Here is a 15,954-nt window from a genome sequence, read left to right on the forward strand (position 1 = left end):
AAAGAGGAGCGATGGCCTAGTCATTGCGGTGTCTACCCCTTCACCTTGAGATCGTGACTTCAAGCCTTAATTATCCACGAACACATTTCCTCACATGTCAACTGCATTTGGCAGCACCATGAGTAACCAGTTATGCATGCTTTATATTAATTCAACGCGTACACAATTCCTTCTTTCTACAGACTTCAGTGCGCGTCGTCTCACAATATCTATGGCGTGCAGGACGGAAGTTTCCAAATTCACGTATTTAACAAAAACGTTTTAACAAAATCAATGTAATACATTACATTGATATGATGGACAGCTCTTCTTAATGTCCGCTTGCACTTATCCTATTTCATGATGTTATGCGGTACATTGTGATTTATTTTGAATCTATATCACGTGTTGTTTATTTGCAATAACTTTACTTATCTTATACACAAATATTGATTTTAGTAGAATATTTGTTTTTACGTTTTAATATATAAAGATCGACATTCACAATTCATTTGTAATTTATAATATAAAAAATAAACGTTTGATAGTCACGCAGTTTCGCAATTAAACGCATAAAGGGGTTGCAAGCTTTCATTACTTGTCTACCTAAAATAGATATGCCTAAACTTATAACAATAGCAAAGATCGATCAATGTAACTCTATGCCCTCGACATCTGCAAAGGTAGTTTCCAAGTATCATATAGAAATCAATTAGACATAATTAAACGTTTATTAGAACGAGTGCTTAACAAATATGTGTTTAGACCCTTGTTGATTTTTGTACTTATATTTTACTCAACTGAAACAATCCTCAGTTAATCAATTAGATTTTTAACGATTTATATTATTAAAGTTATAATTATATGATCACAAAACCATTTTTCTTCATCTTGTACAAATGCACTAAGAGAATTACAAAAAAAAGCAAGCAAATCTTTTTTTTTATTATTTTTCTTATTATTTTATTCTATTTTTTTAAACATTCATTGAAATTTACAACAAACATTATTTCAAAATGAGAAAAAATACGAATCTTGCGAGTTTCTTTACACTATAAGGTGTGCAAAGGTGCGATTCTCGTATCTTAATGTACATATTATACGAGCATGTATGCAAACTTGTATTAAAACTTGTAACAGGATATATACAGGTAATTGTGTAAACAAAAAGATTAAATCAAAGTATAGTCTTACATCGTAATACGTTTGTGAAAGGCGGTATTTTTTTACAAGTTAAGAGATGAGAACAAATAGTTATTAAAATTTACATAAATATGTCGTTATGCTGGTTAGACGGGGTTTTTCTTTTTACAAATCAACTCGAATTATATTGAATATATTAATAAATTACAGATTTATTCTTTCAAAGAGGCTTGACAAAGAGAAGAAAAGGACCACTATTGATTTGACGCGGTGCGATTTGTAATTTCAACTTAACCTAACAATGCGTATATCTTAAAATTTAGTCTTGTAAATATTTGTGCCTAAATTATTCTTTTTTTCCCAACATTAAACCAAAGTCAATCTAAGTATTAAATTTACAATCACTTTTGAGAGTTCGCTTCAAGCAGCATGGCTGAGATACCGCTTACGAAACGAAGGTTCGAATCTTGACCGACATAGGGCATAGCACGAATTGATTTGATACTAGTTTTAATTAGCTATTTATTACATTAGAAGGTTACTAGAATATGTTGGCAATTTCTCTTGATTGCAGTGTTTCAATATGATGTGCATGATTTATCAGTCCATCAAGTATATACTGTAAGAAAGTCGGTGTACAACAGCCATCTTTAAGACATTCGCCAATTACTGTGTATTATTTATTGATCAAAATCCCGAAGAGAAGTTTTGTTTGTATTATGACTACTCTCCATCCAGCTTAAGGAAGATTCGAGGTTCTATTCACGTACATATACGTGGTAGGGTCAAAATGTTCCTTGCTGTTTCCAACCACAAGCACGAGTATCGGACCTTGATAAAAAAACCTTTGTGTTAATCTTGAATGTGTAAAAAATTTCTTTTAAAAATATACTGTTAGTTAAGAGAATGCCGGAACTCCAGATTCGAGTCTACGAGCAAGGAGTTCATTTCCCGGGATGTTGTGAAATCAATTGACCAGACAATTAAAAAACAATTTTTATCACTATTTTACGTTTGCATTAAGCTTCCAAATGAGACCGACCCCAAGTCTCTAGCCCTTCCGTTCATGAAATATCTATCAGGAAACGAGCGCATTCGTGCTTAAACTCTCAGGTAGACAAAACAATGGCACAACAATTCGGCACGTAAATATAGACTAATGCATGTTTGTTTGTCAAATAGGGGTCAAAATCACTTGAATTTACTCAATAATATTTCTAAAAACATCAAATGCATTGGGCCACTCACAACCGTCAGTAGCATCTGATACAAGCGAAATTCGAGTTTCAAACCTTTTCACGGTCTTTCGAATTAGGCAGTTTCGTTGCAGTTTCGCTTGCTTTTGGCCAATCAGACGACTCCTTACAAAATATCGAACAGCTGATTTATTATGTCGTAGAAAGGAACTGTTATGAAATATCGAGATTATACGTTCCACCTCGCACGATTCTCTTGCAGAATGAACAAATCAATACTAAGAACAAATGCAAATATATAATTCATTTAATATGCATTTAACACTACTAGTAGTCATTTAAAATTGTGTGCCTAGGATGACCTAATTCATATGCTATTGTAAGAAATAATTACATTAATATGTACAATCTGGTATGTTATATCTCTAAGTGGTAAGGGATAAGTTAATTCTGAATCCTGTAGCCTCATCGTTGTCGTCACTTTGAAACTGAATTATCGTAGAATCAGATCTAAATATTCCAGCCGGTCTGTTTCTTGCATCAAACCTGAGGTAGTTTCCTTCATTTAGAATGTCAACATAATCACCATGGTTTAAATCAAAGTGTTCAAATTCAAGAGCGAGCTTCAAACCGGAAGTAGGGAAAACGTTCCATTTACAGATGGTACCCGGTTCGTAATTTCTAGGAAAGTGCGGGCTGTTAAGGTGTTGCTGTCCTCCAGAAACCGTTATATTTCTTGAACATTCTGTAAGAAAGGTTAATGATTAAGAATACCACCAACATACCGCTCTAATTCGTAATTTCTTTCATTATCTCTTTATATCAAATAATGACAAATATAGATGTTACTTTAAGAAATCTTTTAACAACAAACATTTAAAAGCATATTATATATTGTCTATAGAAATACAATTAGATCTACTCATTGTTTAGCTTAATAGCGTAGTGGTAGAGTATTTATTTCGTCAGTTTTTAGACCCTTGCTCTTATCCTGGAAAAGGCATTTTTTATGCCATTATATTTTCTGCTTTTAGATTTTTTTCAACTGACTGGATTTTAATCCCTCACGAATTCCACAAGGCATTCAACAGAGTTTAAAAAAGTCGATAATTGGTGTAATAAATGATTGAATAAATAGAAATGGAAGAAGATGTTTAAAATGTGGCGAATAGTAAAATAAAATAAAATAAAATGAATAACACTATTAAAACTGTTCAATGACTGTTCAGAAATTAATATAATTTTAAACTTCAATTGTGAAAAAACATTAAAGATATAATTTGCTCAACCTTAAATAAAAAAATTTTCATCACATATATTTAATGAAATCTATAAAATTCTTACTGAATATGTCTGATTTAAATAAAAGAATACATCAACTATGTATGGAAAGCTACGTTCCATATAACAGGTCAAGTAAAGTTGTCTTAAAAAACAGTTTTTAATGACACTGTACCGATATTCACACTGTGACCACCTCTAGTGTGTAGAGATTAAAGACGATATCTTTAATGCCTGCGTCACATTACACTCCGATTAGGTTTACGATGAGGTACCGATGTCTGAACGGGCTGAAATTGCACATTTTTTAAAGGTCTCCGTCCGGTAACCCTCCAGTGTCAAGTGACCGGTGGTGCACCGTACAGGTAATCGGAGAATTTTAATGCAGAGTTATTTTCTTCCGGCATCCGGTACATCGCCAGCTCACCGTAGTAGACACGGTGAAACGCCCTCCGATACCAGGCCGGACACCTTTTGTTATCGGTTACATACCGGTTTAAATTTTCACCTCCTGGGCGCCAAATATTCCTCCAGTTTCCGAGCGATATATGAACGGTGTCCGTAGGCTTCTCGACAGGTAACTGACCAGGGCCCGGATGGACGCAGTACGTTGCACGTATGGTCCTAAGGTGTCCGTAAGGATAGCGTTAGGGTTATTAAACAGACCTTACGGCAGGTAAAGCTTTGGACTCTGAATTAGGCGACCCGTGTTCAATTCTTGGACAACGGTGAAGGTCATTTTAGTTGTACAGAGATAATCAGTACCTTGCAAAAGTGGAATACATTATTACTGTTTAACTGCTTGACAGACTGTCCAGGAACAATACGGTGGCTGAACTGTGCTCTAGTATGTATATTCAAGTTGCCTTACTGCCATAGTCATCAGAGTAAATAATAAATACCACCATCATTCCTTCTCTCATTAGCCAGCGTGCAGAGCTGAATCGGTTCAATCGCTTTAATTGTATTCTGGACATTGTGTGTTCGATTCCCGGGATGACCAACTGAAATTACTAGCAATCTTTCGGACGAGACTTTAAAGCAAAGTCCCGTGTATAAGTGCTTAAAAACTTGGAGAGGTAAAAAAGAAGGAGAAGATTGTTTGGTGTACTGCTTGGCTCCTTGACGGTGGTCATCCTGTGTTGCTGGATAGTGTTGTGGTTGCGTTCATTGAACGCCGCCTTCCTTATTGATCTTGTTTTTCATATTTTTCTGAAATTGTGGCATCTTGCTATCTGTATCTTCTGCTGTCCTTCTAAATCTAAAACGACTAATACTCTTCTTGAGGACTCGCCTATACGGGCAACCGATGGCGAGTATTAAGAGACTCAATTACACACACATATTCTCTCAGTTTTCACACACGTCAGAGGTTTCTGAAAAGTTTCAAGTTTCATTCACAATCTTTTATGGAAAACTTTGATTTCAGAGTGTAATGTTCCTTCCAAAACAGAAAGTCAAGAAAGAGTGGGGGATAAATCAGAGAAGGAGAAGGCAATGAAAAATGCCAACAAAAGAGGGGATGTGAAAAACGTCCGGAAAATGGGATAGCATGCCATACGAATACCGTCCAACAGCCGACCAGATATCGCACGTATACTTTACCATCACCGTACGATTGTTGCAAACAGACCAGATAACGGAAGGCAATTGGAAATTTATCGTACGGTAGTTTGCCGGTTACCGACCGGTGTCCAGAAAGAAGATGCCAAGGGTTTTCACCGGTCGACCGGGCGAGTACCCTTCGGAAACCGTCCGAATACCACCGAAGGAGAATGACCACCCACTTCTTCTCGGATATGATTGAAATGTATCTCTCCGATCTCAACTTATCAACGGTGTCCCATCGACCCCTCTATATCGGCCGGTCCCCGCTTGTAATGTGATGTAGGCATAAGTCGAACACGATAACGTTTGCATTAACCAGCCGTACCATAATGATATAATAGGTCGTGCCAATTATTCAATTATCATATTTTACACTTTGATTGCAATACAAAAAATAAGTGGATATGGACAAGTTTGTTTGTTTGTTTTGTTTGTTTGATTTTACGCCTTTGTCAACAGTATTTCAGTCATATAGGCGGGTAGTTTCCTAACCATCGTTCCTGGAGAGTTACACCAGTACTAGACTACCTTCCTCCGCGCTAAACTACCAAAGCATCTCCCGGGGATCGAACCCACGCCAGAGAGGTAACTGGATTAGAAGTCATCGACTCTAACCCCCTCGACCATGGAGGCGGCAACGGATATGGACAAGTAAATCCGAGTAGCATAATGTTAAGATTGTTCAGATTATGAAGAGCTCACTTTATGATAATGGTTTTTCGATTTCAAATCTGCAATTGTGAACATCTTTTAGTATGGTTTACATGCAACTTTTTCTATTTTCTTTTAATAAAACAGTAATATATTTAATGTTTTGCACACTTACCATAAAGCAAACATAAATGTATTTAATTTTAACTGTCATTAAACAGATTGACAGTATTAACAATTATATTCTGTTTGAAACTCGGAATTTCATTCGATACATTGTTAAGATTTACGGCTGTATTGCCTGTACCTTAACCTGTTGAATAAAAATGTGTATAAAACTTAAATGTTCTCAAATAGCATTGTGTAAATGAAAATCATGAGATCTTGAATCTAGTTCTATAAGAATTATCGCACTCCTATTTGTCAATGTTGATGTAAACAGGAAACGAAAGAAAAAGCGAATTCGAGCTTTAATCCGTATGAGGTCAAAACAAGTTCTTTTTTATATTTACAAATAGACCAGTTAGCAATTATCAATATTTCATGTATCAAATTTAAGCATAGTATATCCTCATATTTTGCTAAGCACAATATGTTTGAGTGTGAATATTTTTTTGGATAACACCGCGTTTTTTAATGTTGATTTCCTGTTTTATCAATTCAGTTGACGGGCGAATTTAACCCTATAAATGAGTTTTACACTGACTTTGTGGCATCCTCTCTTTAAGATTTCAGAACATGCAGCGTTTTTTTTTTAAATTTGTTCAAAAAATTGGTTGCTTGTGGCTGTCATTGACAGCTTGACAGCGCATTCTCATGCTCCCTATTAGGTTTATGATCGTTCTAACGGGTATGACTGCCCATTCTTAGACCAACATGGCTCAAATCTCCTGCATGGTTCTAGGTTGCATCTGACGAGCTGAAATTCTTACTAGCAGTTCATTCCACATGTGTTCTATCCCAGATGATGCCTTCCCACACCATAACTGACCCACCTCTGTAGCGGTCATGCTTAGCAATATTTGCAGCCTGAAACCGTTCACCTCGTCTTCTCCAGACTCTAACACGCCTATATGTGGAATCTAGACAGAACCTGGATTCATCAGTGAACAGAACGTATCTCAAGTGTTACATGGTTCACCGTGTATGCTCCATTCCAAACGGGTCTTGCGATGTCGACGCGTCATGGGGATACGTATGCAAGGTCTTCTCGACCGCAACATACCTTCATGCAGCCTTCTACGCACCATCTGCATGGAAACACGGACCCCGGAGCATTAGTAAGGTCTTTTAGAAGAGAAGTTGCTGTCAAAAACCTTGCTTGACGTGTCTGTACGACAAAAAACCTGAGCTTGCGTTGTTACACTTTGCCGACTTCTAGCATGCCTCCTGGCAGGTGAACCATGTAGCCGGTATCTCTCCAAGTCTCTTGTGATGACGGTGTGGTGCACATCAAGCGCCGCACCAAAATGACAAATGGTGCCCCTCATCATCCTCCCCCCCCCTTCTGCATCATCCCTACAGTCCTCCATAACTCTGCTTCTCTTAAATACCGCCTAATGTTAGCATTCGCCATGTCGATGTAACAGATTTAAGAAATGTAAAATATGGTAAACAAGACCAATAAGGAACGCAACCCCCAAACGACCTTACAACAAGGAGGGTCAGTGGCCAGGAGCCCATGAGGGCCCTAAACAAAACCAGAATAGGGCACAAGGTTGAGTACGGGCAGGATAATCATTAAATCATACATGAAAGGAAATAACAATAACCGATAAGGAAATCAATGCAATTGATAGATTAGTATGCCCACACAGTCAAAAGGCACAGGGGAAGGGAACTTGAAGTACGGGGAACGCAAGGGCGAAACCAATAAAAAAAACTAAAGGAAAAAGGGAAGATACTTACCGTAGATGAGAAAACAATAAGGGACACAAACAAAAGTGTCAAACAACAAAGACATTCATCTAAGGAACACAGAGGGGCGCCGCCTTTGAACGGTCACTGAATCACAAATAAGCCGATTAAATCGCCATATGATTGTACAACAGTCATAAACATGAAAATATTGGGGTGCATGCTTTCCACACTACCTTGAAGAGTAATAACGGATTGGTCAACACGGATTCATGTCAGGGGACTATCTCAAAAGTTGAGTAGTATATTTACCTGTTATAAGAGAGATTATTGAAACCTATGTTGCAAATTAAAAAAAAAACATACTCAAAAATATTCGCATTTGCAGATTTGAACTCGAAAAACAATTTTATTTAATAACCTGAGCACTTAATAACCAGAACTCTATAAACATTACACTGCTCTGGTAAACGTATCTATACGAAAGTGTAATATCTTAGTCATAATGGTACGACCAAATAATTATAAAGAATGTCGTTTTCGACTTTTACCCGTGCGAATAGCTGACATGCAACAAAACAGTATTTTCTTTTTAATATTTCATAAATTGATACTTTGATTAAAAGAACGGTTTATATTTGTCAAATATATTTTCGTTTTAATTTATTTCAAGTAACCCGATGCCTTTCGCTGATTTCATTTTTTTTATTTACATTTGAAATTCAAAATTTGATCCTATCAAAGTGTCGTTTTACAAATTTTTAAGTGACATAGAAAGCTGTCGTAAATAATTGATCATGTATTTATTGACTGTTGATATTGTTCAGTGTTGCATGTTTTTTCCCATGTATAATATACAGAACAACCTCTACATAGCGTACCTCTGTAAAGCAATAAGACTACCATAGTAACACCATTGATTAAGATTTTGATGATTTGAAAGTGCCGATACCTTGTTAAGGAATTAATAAAGACAAAAATTTCGTATCAGTTATAATCCTTGATATAGGCACGTTTCAATCACTCCTACTAATGTGACCTGTTATATTTTACATGTATAACTTTGGCCTAATGGATGGATGAATTGATGGATGGATGGGGTTGTTTCTTTTGGTCCTCTTTTGATCATTTCCAATCCCACGATACAATTTTTCGGCCACACATACTAATTTTCTGCCCCAGAATTTCAGTCTGTATCCAATAAAAGAAAACTCATGTCAAGTTGTACACATACACTAACCCACAATGTTTATCCTCTAAGAACGTAAGGTCAGACGAACGGACGGACATGCGGACAAAGGCACATACCAGTATTTGTGGTTTATTGGCTATTTCATTCATCACATAATAGATAAATACAGAATCCCTAAAGAAAGCCCAACACGGCAAAATTGAAAATGTTGCAGGCTCGGTTTGATTGAGCCTGTTCATGGACGGTACTGGAAAGTGCAAGTTACCGTCCACGCCCCCTAGCCCCGGCTTAAGCAGAATTCAACATTTAAACGTGAAACAGCAAAATTTTGAATTTAGAAACATCCGCAGATGTGTTAAACCGACAATTTATCTGATTTCCTTCTTTTTAAGGAAGGTTAAGGACCGAATGACTAGCTCATACACGTTTCTGATGGCAAATTATATGAGAAATATTATCTGGAATAGTTAGAGAAAATATTCTACAAATGGCTTACTTGATCTATGATAAACCGGACCAACAGATTCACTATTACCAGTTGTATAACGAGTATAGATCTCAATACTGTACTCTCTACCAAAGTGTGGATACGTTGATAGAAGAAAATATCGTGAATCCGGTGATACTGCTATTTCGTTGGAAACAGATTCTGACGTCAATTTGTAACTAATGATGTAAGAAGTTATAACGAATGGCGGTTTAATAGGTGGTTTCCATGAGATATTGAAGGCAGTGGTAAGCTCCTCGATATTAACATCTACTGGACTATTGCCTGAAATCATTAGACAACTTGCTATCTTGGACAATTATAAATTCAACATAAGCGTTTGTTTTTTATTCGGCAGAAAAAATTACTTGGCTCTAAATTTACATGTATAATCTATAAACTGTAAGATCTGCCCTTTAAAAAACCAATCTTCTGACAATCCAAATTGGAAATAAAAATTAGCACCAATTAGTCCGAAATAATAACTTCGCAAAAATAGCTTATTTTACAATAATGTATATCTTAACATTTAATAATACCAGAAGCTGAAGCGGTCATAGCAAATCCACCAGGTTTTCTGTCTGTGGGACCTGGTTTAGATACAAACGTCACCGTGGCGTCATTTCCTGGAATTATGATGTTGGAATATTGCGGTGATGCACTGCAATACCGCCTTGTGCTTCCAATGCGGACATAATCAGTGTAACAATTGCTGTCGCCGGATATGTTTAAATTTGTGAATGTCAAGTTCACGGTCTGTGAAGTATAAGTAATAGAGGATATTGATTGAGTGTATGTTCAATACTGAATTTATTGAACGAGTTGAATAAATGGATATTATGCGAGGTTCTTGTGAGCAAACAATTATTTTATTAAGTGTGTTAAATAAATTCACTATCGAACCTATACGAAAAGAATATTCTATCTACCCTTAATAAAAACTGCTTAAAGTTTACAAGAATCGTTTTTCATCGACGCGCATAAAGTGTTAAAATAATTATATGCACGACCGTGCAATACCATTTTAATGGGGTTGCAAAATTGGCACGGATATGTATCACACACCAGTGCCGCTTTTTGCGACTCCGTAATTAAAGTGGTATTGCACGCCCGTTTAAATATTTTGACATGACTTCATTTGTATATACAAAGTGTAAAGCAAACGCAACTTTTCGGTCCTTTTCGTAAGTCTTCGGATAGGGACGTTATTATAGATAATAGTCGATGACGTTCCGACTGAGTGTAAAGATCGATGCGCTAAATGCTGGCGTTACACTATATACGTGTCCATGAAAAATGATTATTTTTCACTTTAAAAAGTCTTTATTTTAGGATATGTAAAAGATAGAATATTATATTCGTGTAGGTTAAATACTGAATTTATTGAACTGGTTGAATAAAATAATACTATATCTCGCCATAAATTCAGTATTGAATTTACACTCATTCAATACCCTCAACTTGGGAAACAGATACATGGGATATAATCATATAACACCGAATGATGCAGCATGTTGGACTTGTTCGCGTGATAAATTAGCTACTTATTGATAATTGTATAGTAACCATATTAGTATAGTAACCATATGACACACCACCATTTATTTGTTAAAAGGATCATGTTTTGAGGGTGTAAGGCACAGACATTTAAGTTGCGAATATCTCGCAACATGCTTTGAAAGTTGATATTCCTTATTGTTTACAAAATAGGAAGGTTTACTAACCCATTTTATGTAGATTTTTTTTTTAAAAAAATACTTTGTGAAAAATATGATGTAGTAAATGGAAAATATTGCACAAAGAATAAAAAATTTAATCACATACTTGTCTAGCTGTTGTTTTTATTATCCATTGACAAACTACATCTTCTTCATAAAACCCGTGCTTGAAAAATGGAGAATGTATTTTATCATACGTCTCATTGTCTAGATAGAGGGTTTGTGTACATGCTGGAAAAATATAATATAAATTCGTAATACATTATGCTAGGATAGTTTACATGGCCTTGAAAAAATAGCTGCTAGCAATATAACGACTCCGGATACATATTTTACAATTGCTTAAAGATATACTTTGCTCATCTGTGAGTAAAATATTTTAATCGAAGAAATTAATTACAACCTATGTAATTCTAACTGAAAACGTCTAATTTGAATAAAAAATGCATACACTATGCATTGAAAGTCACGTTCTCTATTATAGGACAGGTAAAGTTGGTTTTTCCTTAAAAAAACTGCCAGTTTTTTTAACGACGCTATTTACTTATATCCATACTGTGATGACCATTGGAAGCTGTAATAAGCTGTAAGTAATATAAGTATATATGAAGAAAATATTATCTTAGACTAGTGCTAAACAATCGCAACTGTTGATCCCTTTCCGCCACTCTTCTGTTAAAGACTTTGTGGTTATATGGTTATAGGTTAGGTGTTCAAACTGCGAAACTTAATTTCAAGTTGAATAAACATTCATATTGGTAATCCAATTCGCCATAATAACGAGGCATTAGTGTTTGAATACCTGATCTTGTTGTAACAGGGTCAGACTCTGGACCTTTCCCATTGTCAGTTATGGCTGCGATGGTAATGGTGAATCTACGACCTGGGTGGCTTGAGTACGTCGACAGATAGTACGCCAACTTGTTTGGCGAGACTTTAATTTGTTGTATGCGACCATACGGTTCAAGTTTACATGAAAGCAAATACCCCTATGTATGTATAAAAATAAAATATGGAAATTCGATCTTTCGAGCAATACATAAAATGTCAGTTCTTGACAATTTTCAAAGGTTCAGAAACAGTCATCGATTATTTCCTTAGCATTCAATTGGCTTCCTTTTAAATCAATCTTTATTACAAAAATGTATTAAAAATTTACAACACAATTTTGCTTCACTAGATTGGTTCAAAACATTGGACAAATTGCCGACAAAAAAAAATTACTGTTATTTGATTGGCTGAAATTGGCTGGTTCCAGTTTATTCTTAGAGCATTCGGAAATACGGTGACCAGAACATTTGGTTTCCCGGGAGTTCCTGATATGGCTGCTAGATTGAAGAAAAAGAAAATGATTTCAAAATGTTGTAAAATATTATAGTACTATTGTATGATTTAAGTGATGATATATGGAACAATTTATTTATGAAAAGGATTCGACTGTTAAATGTTTAACTAATTTACTTTTTATACGAAATTGATACGAAAGTTATACTATGACGTCATTCACGTACTTGTAAGTGAAGTTGGAACTGACGTTGACATTTCTGGTGTCGTTGCAACTGACGTAGGTATCCATGTACTCGATAAGTACAGCATCCAATCCGGCACAGGAGGCACTCCTTAAAAAATAGTTCAGTTTATATTCATATGTAAACTATTTTTTAGTTTATATAAAAATTTATATCAATTCAACTGCGTTGGAAGCTATAAGCTTATTGAAACACTCTCGACCCAACCAGAACTAAGGAATGATTGCAAAGTTTCTTGATCGAGGAAACAACGGCTGGCTTCTTTCAGGGTTTGTACCCACGCGGTCAGCAATCCTTAGAATACTAGTCCAACGCGTTCAGCACTCGGCAATGCCGCTTCAGTAAACGATTAAGCATTTATTAAAAAAAACAGCTCAAAATGCGTTGCTAATATTATTATTCTTACGCGTTTTTATTGTGACGTCACAAAAATGTCACAGAATCGTTGGGTAACCAAAAGTACGTTAATACTTACTTAATTTTAGTTAATGATAAATAGGTGATTGTACTAATATCTACCCTTTAGTGGCATTGAAAAATATTGTTTACATGTATATTACATATATCATAGTAATATAATTACCAGATTTACAGCCATATAAAGTGTTAATTTTCCAAATATCAAGTTTACTAAATCCCTGCCGTTGACCCATTTCCACGTGAGTGTTATACTTAGGTCTCATTGTTGGCCTGTTTTGACCGTTACTGAATATATATGGCCCATAATGCATGATACTTCCGTAGTCATAGGAAGCACCAAGTGTATCTAAATATGTCGGTCCCTGAATAATGAAATCTTGATCTTTCCCTGTGATGAAAAATAAAAACGGTTAATATTGAAGATAATTTATCATCCGTTAACATGCCTTTAAACACAGGGACAAGACTCTGTGATCTAGGACCACCCCACCCACAGTGTACACCTTCGGTATGGAAGTCCCAAAGTACACCGTCTTGTCCCTGTGCTTTTAAACAGGAAGCATTTCAAGAATTTTTGGGTAAAAAAAAATAAGGAATAATAGAAGACTGCAATTAGTGCAAACGAAAATAACGTGTGCAGTTACATTCATTGCTTAATTTCATTGTATCAAGTCTCGCGTTTTGCTTACTCGTTTAGTACAAACAAATAAATGTTTAAACATTGTACGTTGTTATGTTAATAACACGGTTTAATAATTTTTGAAAAGTCACGATATCTAAATGAGGGATATAAGAACTTTGTAAGGCATGTTCACAATGAGTATTTAGCATTAAGTGACATTGGATGATAAAACAGAAGGATGCAAATGCCGGTACGCCCCTCTCCGGCCGTCTTAAAATCATCTAAGATGTCTACTTTATTTCAAGTATAGCAGAGCCAAGACATGCAGGAAAGTGCTTCCTTAAATACCCCTAGTGTATGCTCACAGACACATCTTGAAGACATGCTGCCTTTCTATTTTATTTTTACTCTAGAAGAACTACAGGTGTATTTCATGTGGAAAGATGTGGCCTTATACCCAAGCACCCTCGCCCCGCCCTTCGCCAAACAAAATTGATAGAGTTGCGGCTGCATTGGTTTCTTAGAATAAAGACACTTTTAATAAATACCAGATTGTATATTATTCCAAAGAACTGTCACATAATTGTCTCTATCCCATCGGTTCTGTTCGTGAAAGAAGCCGACCGCGTGCGTCATCTCGTGTAGAATAACGCCCATATAATAACAATCTGGACCTATAGTCAATGTTTGTTCTCCGCCATCTCTACCAATTGATGAATGGCAGCTGAAAGAAATATTAGCTGAATTAAGAATATTGTCGGCAAAAATGTGTGGTCCTCGACGCCGCTTTGATATTAATACCGTTTAAACATTGTCAAACTATAAAAAAAATGAACTGATAATCTCTATCGACTTTTTAACGAAAACTAACATTATTAATTAACATTTTTCAATATTAGGCACGTTTTCACTTCAAATGTTAGGCTAATATGAAGCTCAGCGCGGCATTATGAACATATAACAAGGCCATTATGCAAAAAGTACGGCCTTTACGAGAAAACCCGGCTATGAGATTTGAGAATTTTGCTTTGCTCCCCAGCTCGGCCATAATGAACCTGCCTTTTTTCATTGAAAAAAGTCGCCATTTTGAATTGCTTCAAGGTAGGTTTCCGGGCATTTTAAACCGGTAGGAAGTTAGCAGTAGCAGTGAGCAGTAGCAGTAGCAGTAGCAGATTTATAAAACGTGAAGTTGGCAGTAGCAGTAGGACAGCAGTAGCAGTAGCAAAATTATAAAACGTGAAATTGGCAGTAGCAGTAGCTCAGCAGTAGCAGTAGCAAAATTATAAAACGTGAAGTTGGCAGTAGCAGTAGCAAAATTATAAAACATAAACTGGCAGTAGTTGCACAGCAGTAGCAAAATTATAAAACGTGAAATTGGCAGTAGCAGTAGCTCAGCAGTAGCAGTAGCAAAATTATAAAACGTGAAGTTGGCAGTAGCAGTAGCTCAGCAGTAGCAGTAGCAAAATTATAAAACGTGAAGTTGGCAGTAGCAGTAGCTCAGCAGTAGCAGTAGCAAATTTATAAAAAGTGAAGTTGGCAGTAGCAGTAGCTCAGCAGTAGCAGTAGCAAATTTATATAACGTGAAGTTGGCAGTAGCAGTAGCTCAGCAGTAGCTGTAGCAAATTTATAAAACGTGAAGTTGGCAGTAGCAGTAGCTCGGCAGTAGCAGTAGCAAATTTATAAAAACGTGAAGATGGCAGTAGCAGTAGCTCAGCAAAATTAAAATAGCAGTAGCAATAGCAAAATTATAAAACGTGAAGTTTTGCAGTAGCAGTAGCTGGCAGTAGCAGTAGCTCAGCAGTAGCAGTAACAAATTTATAAAGCATGAAATTGGCAGTAGCAGTATCAGTAGCAAAATTATAAAACGTGAATTTAGCAGTAGCAGTAGCACAGCAGTAGCAGTAATATTGTAGCAGTAGAACAGCAACGCATTTTCGCGATTTTACTACTACGTTTAAGACGGGAAAAGGCCGCAAAAAATAGCTCAATATTTTGCCCTGTTTACATCCGATATATACCACAGGATGAACCGCAAGCAAGTGGGATTTTTCGTTTTGCATTTCGATTTCGCGTTATTTTATCGTGTTACAATCGCAATTCAGACGACAATGAAAAACCAAGCTGACCGTAATTTAACACTTCATTCAGATGAACAGTCACTTCACTTCGGTTTTACCTACGAAAACCGAATTATTTCATTTTGTTCGATATATACCCGAAAATCAAAAATAGTCGTTAAATAGAGTTAAAAGTTTTTTTACGGTCGTATGC

General features: G+C 36.0%; 1 protein-coding gene across 1 annotated transcript in view; it reads right to left on the reverse strand.

Annotated features, from left to right (window-relative positions):
• Nucleotides 1–2,618: 2,618 nt before the first annotated feature.
• The window catches only part of LOC132753163 (bone morphogenetic protein 1-like), a 29,445-nt gene continuing 16,109 nt past the window's right edge, over nt 2,619–15,954 (reverse strand). The window contains exons 4-12 of the mRNA XM_060743604.1: nt 14,232–14,407; nt 13,225–13,449; nt 12,624–12,731; nt 12,337–12,440; nt 11,915–12,101; nt 11,219–11,343; nt 9,934–10,150; nt 9,404–9,679; nt 2,619–3,063 (exon numbers count right to left, since the gene is read on the reverse strand). Of these exons, the coding sequence (XP_060599587.1) occupies nt 2,744–3,063; nt 9,404–9,679; nt 9,934–10,150; nt 11,219–11,343; nt 11,915–12,101; nt 12,337–12,440; nt 12,624–12,731; nt 13,225–13,449; nt 14,232–14,407 (1,738 nt within the window). The 3' untranslated portion in view covers nt 2,619–2,743. The remainder of the gene's footprint in view (nt 3,064–9,403; nt 9,680–9,933; nt 10,151–11,218; nt 11,344–11,914; nt 12,102–12,336; nt 12,441–12,623; nt 12,732–13,224; nt 13,450–14,231; nt 14,408–15,954) is intronic.

The sequence above is a fragment of the Ruditapes philippinarum genome, unplaced genomic scaffold (genome assembly GCF_026571515.1).
Source record: "Ruditapes philippinarum isolate M1 unplaced genomic scaffold, ASM2657151v2 ctg5552_1_1_1_1, whole genome shotgun sequence".
Taxonomy (NCBI): Eukaryota; Metazoa; Mollusca; class Bivalvia; order Venerida; family Veneridae; genus Ruditapes; species Ruditapes philippinarum.